The sequence below is a fragment of the Hermetia illucens genome, chromosome 1 (assembly GCF_905115235.1).
Source record: "Hermetia illucens chromosome 1, iHerIll2.2.curated.20191125, whole genome shotgun sequence".
In the NCBI taxonomy this organism is placed as follows: domain Eukaryota; kingdom Metazoa; phylum Arthropoda; class Insecta; order Diptera; family Stratiomyidae; genus Hermetia; species Hermetia illucens.
In genome coordinates, this window is record NC_051849.1 from 117,759,558 (window position 1) to 117,776,442 (window position 16,885).

At 39.5% G+C, this 16,885-nt stretch overlaps 1 protein-coding gene across 4 annotated transcripts in view; it reads right to left on the minus strand.

The window, feature by feature from the left end:
• Window positions 1-16,885, minus strand: part of LOC119650440 (carboxypeptidase N subunit 2) — a 307,216-nt gene that overhangs the window by 63,718 nt on the left and 226,613 nt on the right. For all 4 annotated transcript variants that reach the window (XM_038053271.1, XM_038053282.1, XM_038053287.1 and 1 more), the window contains 2 exons: window positions 12,011-12,401; window positions 11,810-11,953 (listed from right to left, as the gene is read on the minus strand). In XM_038053271.1, coding sequence (XP_037909199.1) covers window positions 11,810-11,953; window positions 12,011-12,401 — 535 coding nt within the window. The remainder of the gene's footprint in view (window positions 1-11,809; window positions 11,954-12,010; window positions 12,402-16,885) is intronic.

The window sequence follows — 16,885 nt, forward strand, 5'->3', positions numbered from 1 at the left end:
TGTATATCAAAACATTTTGATGTTCGTGGAACCGTTGCTGCAACCGTTGCCCCAACCTGAGTTTGTATGGAGAATTTCTCCACAGACGTGCAACCGCACTGCAACCGACAACTTGGTCACCAACTTGGTTTGCCGTCTGTGGGCGCTTTAAAATCCAGCGTCATCGTCAGGAACAACTCTTCAAGAACATATACCGTGCGCTTTCGCCTGTTATTCTGATTCTAGTTTAGATAAGTTTAGAATGTACAAGGGGCCAAATTCCCCACAAAAATTCATAAATTCCTTAGTGTATGATTTAAAATGTTTCTACACAAATGACTTTAAATGAGGGAAAAAAGGCTGGATAGTGATAGATTTCGTGATTATTATCACTTTACCGGGAAGTATAGAGGTCCGGTTCATGTTTATGCAATCTTTTGTTTGGGTTTCAAAATTCTTCCCCATTATATTTTATAACTTTTTAGTTTATGATTGCCATTTGTTTGTCAAGGAGCTAGCAAGCATTGATGGACATATTTTAATAATATCACTCAATAAGAAACTTCCACTATCATTATCGATATTTGGAGCAGTTCCACCTGTCAGTGCAACTGAACTTGAGGAGGTAATAAAACGGGGAAAGCCACAGGACCTGACGACATTACATCTGAGCTCTGGAAAGCGAAGAGTTGGGACCCAACATTGAGGCTCAGTGAATTCTTTAATCGGGTTATTCAGGGAGTTAGAACACCGTCTAACTTGTAAGAAAGTACCACAATATGGAAAAAGAAAGGTAGTTCAGCAGAATGTTGAAATTATCATCCGATACTTTCCCATACCATGAATATTTTTGAACGCATTCTTGGCAACCGTATTCGCGAAATCGTTGAAATACCCGTGAATCAAGCCCGATTTACCAAAAACTGCGGAACTACATGGTGCGTTGATAATGTTTTCCTAGCATCTAATAGCAAAAATGATCTCGAGTAACTGGTCCAAAAATGGGATGATCGCTTCATACAACATGGTCCCAGATTGAATTTAAACAAAACTGAATTTTTGACAACCGATCCCCATGAAACAGGCACAATCACTGTCAGCAGCAGTGATCTGCACAGAACTGAGCGATTTAAATACCTCGGGTTTACGCTATCAGCTAATGGAGAACCGCGTTAGGAAATTGCCTCACGCATTAACGCAACGTGGATGGGGCGGCATTCCACAACTGGTGTTCTTTGTGATCGATGTATCAACGAACCTCTTAGATCCAAAATTTACCGCAATGTCGACCATACTGTCGCTCTCTATGGTTCTGAGTGTTGTTCAGCTATAAAACACAATGAACGGCGTCTTGTGGTAATGGAGACGAAGATGTTGCATTGGACTAGTGGCATGACATGTTTTGATCACATCCGATCATCCGATCCGGGCATTCAACTGCTAATAAAAAATATATGAAAACTATAAAGAAGATGATCCTTCCAAATATTTAATGTATGTAGATGCTAATAATTTATACGGATGGGCAAATTTTGGTCTAAGATGCATAATTTGTATACAGAATGTAATAATAAAATTAGATTAAACTACCTAGATGATAAGCGATTCGTAAGAGAGGACGGGGTTAGAACGTATGCCTTGGGGACATTTTTATATAAGAATGGATGTAAGCTAGAATAAAATGATTCATATAATAATAAATGGATGTACACTAGACAAAAATGTTTCCTGTCCCTCTCTTTTTATTTTATAGAAGCTGCCAAGAGGGTAGGTAATTTCAATCATTCAGAGCAGTGTAAATAGATTTCATGACCGTAAATATTTATACAATTAGTCGGTAGGATTCGATATATTCATAATACTATAAAGGCAAATTCACAGTATGGAAAGAACCCCACATTTATTAAAAGCATCATTACCAATTTAGCAGTTCAGGAGCAATTGAAAGCAGTTCGGTAGCAGTTCAAAGCACTCCAGGAGCGGTTCAAAGCAGTTCAAAACAATTCAGGAACAGTTCAAAGCAGTCGTGGAGCAGTTCAAAATAGTTCAGGAGCAGTTCAAAGCAGTTCAGTTCAAAAGATCAGTAACCCTACGCTGATATGCCACAGAAGCACAGTCAATTTGGAAAACATTACGTGAGCTGCCCGTGTGCATATAACGATGCAAAATGCGGACCAGACACTTGTGAATGTTATAGTGTTCGGAGCAGAATAAATGGAATGAAAAGCCTTGTTCAGTTCTATAAAAAGATTAGTTAATAAATAAGTTTTATTCTTTAACCGAAACTACAGTGTTTCATTGTGAATCTTAATATATCATATCCTTGACATTTATCCAGGAATTGTGTTTCGTTGAGAACCCTAGCCACTCCACAAACGCTTGATTACCATTCCTTTTCAATATTTTTCCTTAAGATAAATTGACGGATGCTTAGCTTTCAATAGTTCAGGCTCATAAACACCTTCAATTGCATTTCCTTCGTAATCTTCTAATAGATATGTAACGGGATTGGTTATATGAATTTCGCGGATCTTGAAAATTCCGTGGTTCAATTGGGTGTATAGCCCTTTTCAAGTACATGCTTGTATTTATACATTATATTTAAATAGACCCATTACCTTAATGTTGTTGTATACGCTAGACAGGAGTAATTTTTCATTGAAACTGTACGCAGCAGACGGAGCCGTTTTTAAGGTGTGTCAATTACAGATGGTTGATTGACTTAAATATCTAGATATTGCCTAGCAATATCTGAAATATGATTTTGCCTCAGGTATGCTCCCAGAGATCCTTGCCCTTCCGGAGTGGCAACATATTGGCGAACAGCTTTTGTAGAAGAATTGGATAAAGAAGTGTTGGTGAGGTTAAGTTTTGGTTTAAACTTTCATGAAGGAGTTTCAAAAATGTGTTCATATTCTTCAAAGACGCGATCTCCCTTTAATTCCTCATCTTCACATTTAACACGAGTTGATGAAGACACTTCTTTAATTTCTTTTTTTATGTCTTGTTCCTGCAATACTTTAGCTTTTTTAACAATTTTTTTGAGAGGTTCCGTGATGGGTTTAAATATTTCCTACAACTGAATCGTGTCCGGATAGCAGAGTGGTTAGAGTGCAAGGCTGTCGTACGGAAGGTCGCGGTTCAAATCTCACTGGTAGCAGTGGAATTTGTATCGTGATTTGACGTCGGATACCAGTCGACTCAGCTGTGAATGAGTACCTGAGTTAAATCAGGGTAATAATTTCGGGCGAGCGAAATACTGACCACATTGCCTCCTAGTGTACCGTTACGGTCTTGAATGAAGTGCTCTAACACACTTCAAGGCCCTGATCCAACATGGATTGTTGCGCCAACGATTATTATTATTTACAACTGAATTTCTGTCCCGGCTTTGTTAGCTTTCAGCTGTTGATACTACCTCCTTATTGAATCAGTTGTCTCTACAATATCCCTGAGCAACTGTTTTTCAAGCGTTGTCCTTTTCATTGTTTATGGAATAATATTTTGGAATATTCTTTCAATAGGTTTTAGTTTGACTTTAACTGATTTTTGCAGCACCTAAATCGATTTGTTTTCGAATTGTTTAGAACTGTCTTTACTGTTGCTGCACTCAAACTGTATTGAACGGTTATCGAACTGTATTGAACAGCTATCGAGCTGTATAAAAGTGATCCTTTGAACTGAACTGCTTCGAACTGCTCCTGAACTGTTTTGAACTGCTTCGAACTGCTCCTGAACTGTTTTGAACTGCTTTGAACCGCTCCTGGACTGCTTTGAACTGCTCCTGAACTGCTAAATTGGTAATGATTAATAGATGTGGGGTTCATTCCATACTTTGAATTTGCTTTTATAGTATTATGAATATATGGAAACCCACCAACTAATTGTATAAACATTTACCGTCATGAGATCTATTTATACTGCTCTGAACGATTGAAATTACCTACTCTTCCGGCTGGTTCTATTCCATAGAAAGAGAGGGAAAGGAAACATTTTTTTGTAGTCTACATCCATTTATTATTATATGAATCATTTTATTCTAGTTTACATCCATTCTTATATTAAAATGTCCCCAAGCATACCCCCCCCCCCCTAATTCCTCTTCTCACAAATTGATGCATGTCGATATCGAAGAGAAGCTCCAGCTCCAGGATGTAATTTTAAGCACGGCATCCCATGATAAACCCAGAGTCGTATAATATTGACATCCATATATATTTTTACAAACATCTCTTTTCAGATACAACTCCAAATAGTCCCACATAGCTCCACAATTGAATTGCTTTCAAAGCGCATGTTGATAATCGGCTTCTTTGCACTGGGTATTTGACATCTTATTGAAAATTGTTTCCCGAGGTGGTAGAGAAGTTTCATTTTATCGATTCCAAGAGTTTATGTATTCGTAAGGAAACACCTCCTTTCGCGTAAGAAGATTGAATTTTTCGCTATCTCCATATACCCCTGAAACAGTTTTCAAATCTCTTCGAACCAGCTTGTGTACGAGTGCATCAAGGCTGCTATGCATGAATCTAAACGAATCCGAAAATCTTTATTCAATGGTTTCAGAATCATTATAATACAGTTCTTCTTCTTTTTCTTCAGCCTTTGTCCCGTTCACAAGCGGGGCCGGCTCGTTGTGATCGGTTTCGCCATTTGGCTCTATCGCATGCTTGATCTGGATGCAATCTCGAGGCTTTTAAATCCCCATCCAGCGTATCAAGCCACCCTTATTTCGGCCTACCTTTTAGTCGTTTACCATCGATTTCGATGTTCAGACCAATCTTGGAAATTGAATTCTCGTTTGCACGAATTGCGTGACCATACCATCGAAGACGCCCCGTTTCCATTCCCGAAAAACGCCGTTCATTTTATTTTATAGTTGGCCAACACTCAGAACCATAGAGGGCGACAGTACGGACGACATTGCGGTAAATTCTAGATTTGAGACGCTCGTTGATACGTCGATCACAAAGAACACCAGTTGTGGAATGCCACTTCATCCAGGTTGCGTCAATGCGTGAAGCAGTTTCATAACGCAGTTCTCCATTGCTGATAGCGTAAACCCGAGGTATTTAAATCGCTCAGTTCTGGGCAGATCACTTTTGCTGACAGTGATTGTGCCTGTTTCATGGGGATCGGTTGTCAAAAATTCAGTTTTGTTTAGATTCAATCTGGGGCCATGTTGCATGAAGCGATCATCCCATTTTTGGATAAGTTGCTCGAGATCATTTTTGCTTTTAGATGCTAGGAAAACATCATCTGCATAAAGCAGTGTGTAGGACGCAGGGCGTTGGATGTCCCGTGTGACGGTGTCCATAACAAGAACAAAAGGGAGTGGTGACAGAGCGCTTACTTGATGAACACCAACAGATAACCGAAGCGAACACGATCAACTTCCGGTATCCTGACTTGTTTAACACTATTACACTATCGGTCATATCATCAATTTCATATGTTGATGTTTCTTATTGTTTGTTTATTATTATCATATTTCGATTCCTCGATTTCGTAGAGATGCCCCCCCCCCCCCTCTAAACTTAACACAAAATTGCACCACTTCCCGTATATAAGGGGAACAACAGATCACACGGTCTCACCAATTTTCGTGGCAATCGGTTTAGCCGTTTCCGAATAACTCAGGTGTGATAGGCAGACAGACAGACAGACGGACAGACATACATCAACTCGATTCTAATACGCAAAAACTTAAAAAACGAGGCACTATAGATCTAAACGACCATTACGTTCGCGCTTTGAAAGATTGTAAAAATCTACTTACGAATACCCAACTCTGCAACACCCTGATTTTAGGAAGCCCTTTATTTTAGCAATTAACGCAAGTAATTTTGCTATCAGAGTCGTTTTATCACTAGACTTTATTACCAGTGATCGTCCAATTTGCTTTGGGAGCAGAACCTTAAGTGACTCAGAAATAAATTACTCCACGATAGAAAAGGAGCTATTAGCCATTGTGTTTAGAAGGAAGTTTAAGATTGTAACTGATCATAAGCTGCTAATATGGATAATCAGTCTGAAAGACCGGAACTCAAGTTTAATCCGTCGAAGGCTTAAACTTAAGGAGTTAAATTATGAGGTCATTTATAAAAAAGGGCAGTAAAAATAGCAACGCTGACGCCCTAAGTAGAGTAAAAGCCCCAAACGGTACCAATGTAGAGAAAACGGAAATATACGCTAATGAAATTATAACCTCTCCTTCAAATATTTCTGCGCAAAGTACAAGAGGTATCATAGTACACTCAGCAGAAGAAAATATGAACACAGGCATCCCAATCTCAGAAAAGTCTCTAAATGAGTTGTCGCTCCAAATGGTCTTCGCAAGACCGGACAGGCAGCTATCAACAGGCGTCGAAATACCCATCAGAAATAAACAACGACGAACGATTAAAACTGTACACGGCCATGAGAGAATTCGGTATCCCGACGAAATTAATAAGACTGACTAGGTTGACCCTGACCAATGTGCCACGCCAGATAAAAGCAGCAGGATCACTCTCAAGACCATTCGACATCAACAACGGTCTACGACAAGGGGATGCGCTATCATGCGTCCTCTTTAACCTGGCCCTCGAGAAAGTGATCCGTGATGCTGAGGTGAATGCAAGAGGTACAATCCTCTTCAAGTCCACTCAACTACTGGCCTATGCTGACGATATCGACATCATGGGAAGAACCACCCGAGACGTACAAACTGCCTTCATCCAGATCGAGCAGGCGGCGCGAGATCTTGGACTGCACATAAATGAAGGCAAGACAAAATATATGGTGGCAACGTCAGCACCGAAGACGAATCAACCAACAACATCAAACCGCACTGGTCAAACACAAACACGAACAAGAATAAGGATAGGAGAATACAACTTTGAGACAGTTGACAATTTCTCCTATCTAGGGTCGAAAGTCACAACCGATAACAACTACGATGATGAAATCCGCGCACGGTTGTTGTCAGCCAACAGAGCCTATTTCAGCTTACAAAGACTGTTCCGCTCGAAACGTCTCACCATAGGGTCAAAGCTCTTACTGTACAAGACTATGATCTTGCCAGTCCTCATGTATTCCTCGGAAACTTGGGTTCTTAGCAAGAAAAATTGCGAACTCTTGGCGGCGTTCGAGGGAAGAATCCTCCGAAGAATTTTTGGCCCCCTACATGAGGATGGACGATTCCGTAGCCTACACAATGACGAAATCTATGAGCGATACCATGACCGTCCGGTTGTGGATAAAATCCGGCTCAATAGGCTACGGTGGGCGGGTCACTTAATCCGTATGGATGAGGATGATCCAGCCCGGAAAGTCTATAAGGGCAATATCTATGGTAGGAAAAGAAGACGAGGCAGACCCTGCCAAAGATGGAGCGGTGGCGTGGGCCAGGACGCCAGACAGCTTTTAGGAATATCGAATTGGTGGACCTCGGCGCAAAACCGGGATGTCTGGAGTTCCTTATTAAGGCAGGCCTAGACCGGATACCGGTTGTTGCGCCGTTGATGATGATGATGATGATTAAGAACCACGTTAACCGAAATTCTTAAGAAATGTATTCCTCCTAACAAGATTACAGACATTCTTTCCCCCGATCATATCTTTAAAACGTAGACTGTAGCGCATCTTAAGAGAGACTATTACTTTCCATATTTAAAAACCAAGATAACAAAAATTATAAATAACTACGAAAAATGTCGAACCGTTAAGTATGAAAGAAATCCCCCAAAACCAATTTTCCAAACGCCTGAAACACTTAGCAAACCTTTAAAACAGCTAAATTTAACAATAATCTAAAACTTAGTAGCACCCATGAATACCTTGAGAATTTCAATCTAAATTGTACACAGGAATTAAACGTAGTCATGTTTTGTTCTGCGAATTATATAAAAGAGCACTTCACACCCACGAGCCGCTTCGGTAACGCTGCTCCCAGGGCCGAGGTGAAGCAGCATCTGACGATTTGCCTCTGTCCTGGAAAGAAGCCGTAAAGCCGCCATCACCTGATTTTTTGAAAGTTGTGGGCTAAGCCCTCAACGAGGGATCCGTGGACCAAAAAAACAGAGGAATTAAGTTGCTCCTCATTTGGTCCGGTCCGGCATTAAGTTGATGCGGACTTAAGACTCAACAATTCTCATAAAAAAACGAATAACAATGGATTCTTACCAATTAGACTTAGGACTGCACGATTAATTACTTCCTACAGCAACTTAAGACATATTGGACGACTTGACAACTGCGAAACAAAAATTAAATACATACTTGACACGCTTACAACCTTTGACAACGTTACGGAAATCGGGTCATCGCTAGAGATAACAAAAGCCAAACTTACGGAAGTTAACAACAAACTATTCAACCTTCTGCCTAGGAGACGAATCAAAAGAGGACTCGATAACGAGCTCAGCTCAATTATGAAAACTATAACTGGCAACATGGACGCCAACGACGCCATCAATATTAATAAGGAAATTAATGAAATACTAAATAATGAAAATAATGTGAACAAGGAACTAAACCAGCAAACTGTTTCAAACGAACCAATGTTAAAACGTTTCGACAACCTTACTAATCATATCAATCAACAGCAAAGAATTACTACCTCAACTATATCAACAAAAACTCCAAAAACCAGATCACGAGGGACAATCACAATCTGAAATACACACAATATCTAAATCAAGTTAATTATCTGCTTAATGATCATATTACTAGTATCTCAGAAGCGATTATCTTTGCAAAAATAAACCTAATATCAAACACAATACTCAGTCCACTGGGACTTTCCGAAATCCACACTGTATTCAAAAACCAAGAGTTAAATATAAAGTCCAACGAAAACATTTATGAATTGTTACGCTTACAAGCCTATTCTAACAATTCCAATAATTCTGGTGCCAAAAGCTGCGGCATAGAATGCGAACACGGTAAAAATGGCTATAAACTTCGCTATTTTGATAGCCCACACACTCCATACGGTGTTGGTATTGCCATCTCAGAGAGTTTCCTTGGTGTCAAAGAAGAAGAAGCCGAATGATATGATCATCGGCTGATGAAACTCACCATTATATCACCTGATCACACTATTCACTTCTTCACCGCATATGCACCACAGACAGGTAGACCTGATGCCAAGAAATTTCCCTTCTGGCAACTTCTCGGAGAAAAGATCTGCATCGTGTCTGCTGATGACTATATCATCACTGCCGGTGACCTTAATGGTCATGGGGGTGAAAAGGCAGACGGTAACAGGTACCATGGGGGAAAGGGGTTTGGAGCGCTGCAATGAGGGTGACGAGCGTGTAATCGATTTTGTCGACATCCATGACCTTGTATTTATGAATACATGATTCATCAAACGATTATCTCATCTTCCTACATTTTATAGTGGGAATAGTAAAACGCAAATCGACTATATTCTCATAAGACGCCAATATTTTACAACCGTCGCTGATTGTAAAGCCGTTCCGTATGAAACCATCGAACCTCCATATCGACCGTTGATTGCCATCCTGCTAATGAAGCCACCAATAAAACAGCGCGAGGAACGCAATCGGCGCAATGGCGAGAATATTTCGAACAGATTTCATTTGAAGCAGTTCCACCTGTCAGCGCAAATGACAGGGGAAGCAATAAAACAAATCAAACCGGGGAAATCAGCAGGACCTGACGACATCACATTGAGCTCTGGAAAGCAAAGAGCTAGAACCCAACACTGTGGCTTAGTGAATTCTTTAATCGGGTTATTCAGGAAGGTAGAACATCATCTGACTGGCAAGAAAGTCACACAGGTAGTCCAGCAGAATGTTCAAATGATCGTCCGATCCGGTTACTTTCCCATACAAGAAGATTTTTAACGCAGTTTTGATAATCGTGAATCAAGCCGGATTTGTCAAGAACTGTTGAACTACTGATGCAATACACGCTGCGCGGTTTTCCCTGGAGAAACACCGTCAGAAGCATCGCCTTCTTTACATTGCATTTCTGGATCTGGGAGAAAACGTTTGATCGTTTGCCGCACGAACTCAACTGATACGCTCTACGACAACATCTGATGCCAGAAGAATTCATGCGCTGGGTTCAGTTGCTCCACCACGATCCGAAAAGTAAAGTTCGAAGTGTGACGGGTGTATCGAAACCGCTTCGTGTCTCTGTTGGTGTTCATCACGGAATCGCATTCTCACCACCCCTCTTTGTTCTTGTTATGGGTACTGTCACACAGGAAGTTCAATGTTCAGCGCTGCTTTATGCAGATGCTGTTTTCCTAGCGTCTAATAGCAAACATGATCTCGAACAACTTGTCTAAAAATGGAATAATCGCATTATGCAACACGGTTTTGATGGCCGATCCCCATGGAAACATTGTCACTATTAGCGGCGGTGACCTGCCCAGAACTGAGATTTAAATATCTTGGGTCAATGCTATCACCCAATAGAGAATTGCGTTATGAAATTGCTTCACGCATTAACGCAAGCTGGATGAAGTGGCGCTACGCAACTGGTGTTCTTTGTGATCGACGTATCAAATCTAAAATTTACCGCAATGTCGTCCATCCTGTAGTTCTCTATGTGTCACTTACATTACTTCCATCGCTTCCCTTCATAAAAAATAAATTTAAACTTGAAGATTAGAGACAATCGACCTGCGTGCATATTTTAAATTCTGAAAAGCATGCAATTAAATGACACTAGGAGTGCACATACCTCCGCCTTAAATCCATTTTTTTCGAAAACGCCAAATTGCAAATGGCGTAATCTGTCATCAGAACGAACGTTGACGACGTGCGAACTTTTCCGACTTGAAATCTTCATTGTACATTGAGACTGTGTGCCGTCCGCAGTTTCTCTTGTCCGCATTCCGCACGCATTATAATTGTGTTTTTCGCTTAATTGACACTGATATACAAATTACTAAACAGGTCGGAATACCGGAAGCTGGGCGCTTCGGCAAGAAAGGTTTTGCGTTCATTTTATGCGAAGAACTTTCTATGCATGTTTTTCTATTCGTACACAGCACAGACGAAAGTATTCATACGATCCAGCAGCAGGCGGTCTGTGTGTAGCACGGAACGTGCCAAACACGATATCGTAGAAACCAAGAACATCCGTCTCCTTGAATTTTATGGCGGGAGAAAATTGGTGTGCATGTACGTCGCACCGCACATCCCAGTGGGGACTTTGTGCAACTATTTCGTTTTTGCATCAATCATTTCATCAATGCAAACTACTGAGAAATGAATGGATGTAAAATTAGTATCGACAAATGCAACTATTATTCTTTCTGCATGACATGGTAATCATGCCTTCATTTATCCAAGCTGATGATAAGTACACAGGTGAAAAAAACGAATTTGGCACAACACTACTATCTTCACCAAATTACAGATTAAATGCTTTGCACTTAACACATGTAACCACTTTATATTGGCGAGTTATGCCTGCATTCTTGAGAAGCACAATTCTGGGGTTAGTTCCGGGCACATCAAGGACGATTACCTTGAAATATTATTCGAGAACAAATGAAAACCGGCGCAAATATTGTCTGTAAAACCTCAGTGCATGATTATCCGCATATAAAGATTAAAGTTAAAGTAGCGTTTTTCTTCTACCTCAATAGTTGGAAATTGGATCTTGCGTACAGATAACATATTATTTAAGATTGCAGGCTTCACAGCATCCTCTGGAATAATCGAGTGTAGCGGAATAGAAAGGAGCCGCTCAGCAGCAAAGTAAAAAATAGCCGTCGCTACAACTTTGGAAAAATTGTAGAACAGGAAGCTGTTTCCCAATCAGGTGAAAGATGTAAAATTATTGACTTTTTCCCACTTACCATCGAGTCGTCTATAAGAATTTCACTAGAATTTTCTTCTTTGTATACAAACATTGCATCACACGTATAGTCATCCTGCAGATTTACCGTCCATGTAAGGATCAATCCATAATCCGAGGAGAAATGTAAATCCGAAAGGAATATCTACAATAAAAACTCAAGTAAAACTTGAAGGTGTTTATGATAGCTGCAACATCTTACCCTTTCGCTGAAGTCACGAGTATTCGCCAAACTTTTTGTATGATGAATGGTCTCTGTTTGATCAGGAGTAGTTACATTGTCGTCCTCAAAGTCATCAGCATCGCAAAGTAAAAATTCAGGCCCCACTTCTGAAAGCGGAGCTCCTTCGAGATGTGGTGGAGTGGCGCATAACGCGTTCGAAAAATTATTTGTTGTGATTTTGGAAGTTCGAAGCCACTCAGTGAAATAATGAATAGAACAGTCGCATGCTAACGGATTTTCGTCTAATGATAGCTCAACTAGATTATTAGCATCATCGAGAGCACATTTGACAATGATGGAAATGTCATTACCTCCTAACATTAGTGACTCCAATGATGGCAACGGTGAAATTAAGTCCGATGTTAATGCTCTGGAATGAAGTAATCTGTAGTGGAATCTTTGCACCAAATGATTGTAGGTTTGAATAGTTATGGGACGGATTTCATTCTCATTATAGTGCTAGAGAAGTGAAAGCAGTAGTTTTTTAAGGTTTGGTGTAAACCTTATTAATATCGGTTTACTGTTTGTCTGTCTGTTTGTCTGTCACATCGCTACACCAATTGAAACGAAATTTGCTAGATATATGAGAAGTATGGAGTAGCAAGCATACAGTCAGTGATATAAATTCGCTTGGGAGCACCAAATACATGCAAAGGGAGATGTACACTTCATTTTTTTCATCATCATCAAGGCCTCAATTAGTAATTTCAAAAGCAGATTTTGGTTTCAACGTAGATCGGAAAATGGGTCAGTTAGAAGTTAAAATGTATAAACTTAAAGTGGGACAGAACTCATTTTCTGAAACTACCCAAATCAAAAGCCTCAAAAACTGGGTAATGTGCCAATATGGAGTCTAATCCTGAAAATATATACCAATCCAATATATGCTCAAATAAACTTATTAATTTTGTCCGAATTTACTACATCTTGAGCCATCTAAATAAGTTGCTGACGTTATAATTGACGAGAATAATTGACATACGAGTGAAATTCTAAAGTTCCCCACATACGTAAACACAGAACCCTTCATACTTGAAGCGTCCAGCTTCTGGTTGCTATATTTACTTTAAAATCGTTCCCTAATTTTTTACAGTTAGCCAGCAAACGAAGATTATTATAAATGACCAGCTTCTGGTTACTATATTTACTTTAAAATCGTTCCCTAATTTTTTACAGTTAGCCAGCAAACGAAGATTATTATACATGACAGTTTTCTTTATACTGTAAATCGTTTTCCTGGCGTCTCATAACAAAAATGATCTCGAGCAAGTTGTTCAAAAATGGAATCATCACCTCATGAACCACGTTCTCAGATAAAATCTGAATCAAACTGAATTTTTGACGACCTATCGATGGAAAAGGCTTTATCACTGTCAATAGCAGTGACCTGCCCAGAACTGAGTGATTTAAATATCTGGGATCAATATCACAGTATATCTAATAGGCAGTACCCGCACTAAAATTGCCCCGACTTGCAAATGGATTGCGGAAGCCTATCCGTACACATGACACGCGCTAAAGAAAGACAAAGCATAATCTTCGTCAAATCGTATTGGTAAGAGAGATGAAGAGAACGTGTCAGCCATATTTGATTGAATGAAAAATTATGTGCCAGAGGACACTCTGTCAAGTTCGTATATTTTTGTATTTTGGATCGAAAAAGGAAAAATTTCTGAATAAAGAAAGCATTTGAATGGCATCTAACTTGCGTAGTCTCAAGCAAATTCTATTTAGAAGCTGGCGATGCGGAAGTTTCATTTATGAAAAGCGTGCACCGCGAGAATCTCAATCCAAAAGTTGAAAATTTAAAATGTACGTTTCATTGTTTGCTTCAGTGCAAATAAAAAGTAAACAAAGGTAATACAATGAAACGTGAGTTTTGAGAAGCAATGGAAGCGGGAATTTCATTTAAAAAGGTTTAGTTTATCTCGAAGTAATTGCGCTTTTATTGAAAAACAAGTCGGGAAACCGGAAGCTTGACGCTTCAGGTATAGAAGGTTTTGTGTTTCCCTATGTGAGGAGCCTAGTTCTCCATTGGCTTATAGCATTGACCCGAGATATTGAAATCGCTCAGTTCTGGGCAGGTTACTGCCATTGAAAGAACTGAGCGATTTAAATATCTCGGTTGGTAGGTTACTGCCATTGCCAGAACTCAGCGATTTAAATATCTCGAGTCAATGCTATCAGCCAATGGAGAACTGCGTAATGAAATTGTTTTACGCATTAATTCCACTTGGATGAAGTGACATTTTCCAACTGGTGTTCTTTGTGATCGACGTATCAGCGAACGTCCCAAATCTAAAATTCACTGCAACGTCGTCCGTCTTCCGCTCTCTATTGTTCTGAGTGTTGGCCGACTATAAAGGACAATGAACGGCGTTTTGCGGTAATGGGAACGAATATGTTGCATTGCATTGGTGGCGTGACACGTTTTGATCACGTGTGAAATGAGAATATCCGCGATCGATATGGGTTTGCACCGATCGTGGAAAAACTGTTAGAGAGGCGTTTTCGATGGTGTGGTGATGTAATGCACGCTAACGAGAAGTCAATAATCATTATTGGTCAGAACATCGAAGTCAATGGTAAGCAACTAGAAAGGCGGCCAAAACAATGGTGGCTTGATAGACTGGATAGGGATTTAAAGGTCTCGCGATTACATCCTGATCAGGCATTTGATAAATTAAAATGACGAAACCGATCACGACAGGCCGACCCCGCTTGTGAACTGAAGGCTGAAGAAAAAGAAAAAGATGTGAGGAGCGACAAGTGCGCGACAGCTCCCTGTCACATAGCTAAAAATTTCATTGCCCTCTATTTTCTAGAAAGCGATTTAAATAAATCATTTGTTGGAAATCCCTGTGCTGATAATAGTCAACCTAATACGCTTCATACTCTGAGTTTAATATTATTAGCAAATGCCAAGAATTTAACCAACATCAAATCTAAACAAGTCGGGAAACCGGAAGCTAGACGCTTCAGGTATGAAAGGTTTTGTGTGTTTCTTTTATAAAGAAATTTGTGTATGCATTTGCCCCATTAGCATGTAGCACGTAAAATATGCACACATTATGTGGAAATATCCACTTTCAAGTGATATTGGTATTCATAGTCTTAAATTTGCAGAGTAGCGACATTTTTGACCTAGTATAACTTTGTTAGTAATAGTGAGATTTGTAGTCTATATTGCTGCAAAATTTTGTGATTCTAGGGTGAACTTAAGGGGGGTTTTCCTGCCAATTACTAAAAATTATAGTAATGTACTATTATTAACTTTATTTGAACTGGTATCGGTGTGGCGGGTATTTCGGAGCCTAGACACCACATAGTGGCAGCCCCCTGATTTTTTCCAGATTTTTGGGTTGGGTAGTTTCTGAGAATCGGTTCGTTAAAAAAATGGTCACTTTCAGCCCCCGCACTCCCCACCTTTTCAACAAATGCCAAAACTAAGAACGGCTTCGAAAAGTACTAACCGAGGCCTTTAATTTGATACCCCACATGACTATATTTGATGAAAAAAAAATTTACACCCCCCTTTTGCATGTATGGGGACTCCCTCTTAAATTCGACGTAAAAGGATGTAACTCACTATATGCGTGAGCGTTCACAGTTCTCACCTTTCCACCAAATTTGGTGCCAATCGCTACAACAGTCCCCGAGAAAAATGCATGTGACGAACAGACAGACAGACAGACGGACAGACAGATGGACAGACAGATAGATGGACAGACAGACAGACAGTAAACCGATTTTAATAAGGTTTTGTGTTTACACAAAAGGTTTTGTGTTTACAGAAAACCTTAAAAAGGGCTGGGGAGAATTCGATTCTTCTTGAATGGAATTTTAATATTTCACTTGAATGTCAATTATTCTCGTTAATTATGACGCCAGCATCTTATTTGTATGATCAGAGTGAAATTATGCGGTGTTTCCAACGATTAATTAATTGCAAACAAGAAACAAGAAACTTGTTTGCACTGATAAAGGGAACAAGTGGTTCCCGAAATATCGGTATTTGCAAGAATAAATACCCACAGCAACGAAAAAGAAACAAGTTTTTATTACTTCAATTATTTGTATGGTTTAGGATGCTGTTAGTTAGCACGAAATTGATAAGTTTGAACTTCTATAACTTTGACACTAATAATTGGATTTTCATGGAACTTGGCATATGTATGCACGAGACTGTCCTTTATGCTGTCCTGTCCTTTAGTACACCTAGGATGAACTTAAGGGGAGTTTTTTAGTCAATTTCTAATAGTTGATAATATGCTATTAGTAAATTTATTTGAGCAGATACCGGAATTGGACATCTCAAAGATTAGATTTCACCTAAGTGTTTTACACGAAACCTTAAAAAGGGCTGCAGATAAGTAGATTCTTCATAAATGCGACTTTAATATTTCAGGCGAATGTTAATTATTCCGGTTAATTATGACGTTAGCATCTTATTTACATGGCTTTGGAAGCAGTAAATTCGCGCGAAATTGCTTAGTTTGAACTGCTATAACTTTGTCATTAATGATCAGATTTCCACGAAATTTAGCACGTATACACGAAATATTGTCCTCTATGCTGCTATCGGAAGTTCTAGGATGAATTTAAGGGGGGTTTTTCAGTAAATTTCTAAAAAGTATATATATATATATAATATACTATTAGTAAGTTTATTTGAGCAGATATCGGAATGGGACATATTTTGAGGCCTAGATTTCATCTAAGCGTACCACCCTGATTTTTTTTGGAGTTTTAGGTTGGGTAGTTTCTGAAAATGCGCTTTGCAATTCACGCCAATTCGAAAAAAATCAAGGCGGTGCGCTTAGATGAAATCTAGGCCTCAAAATATGTCCCATT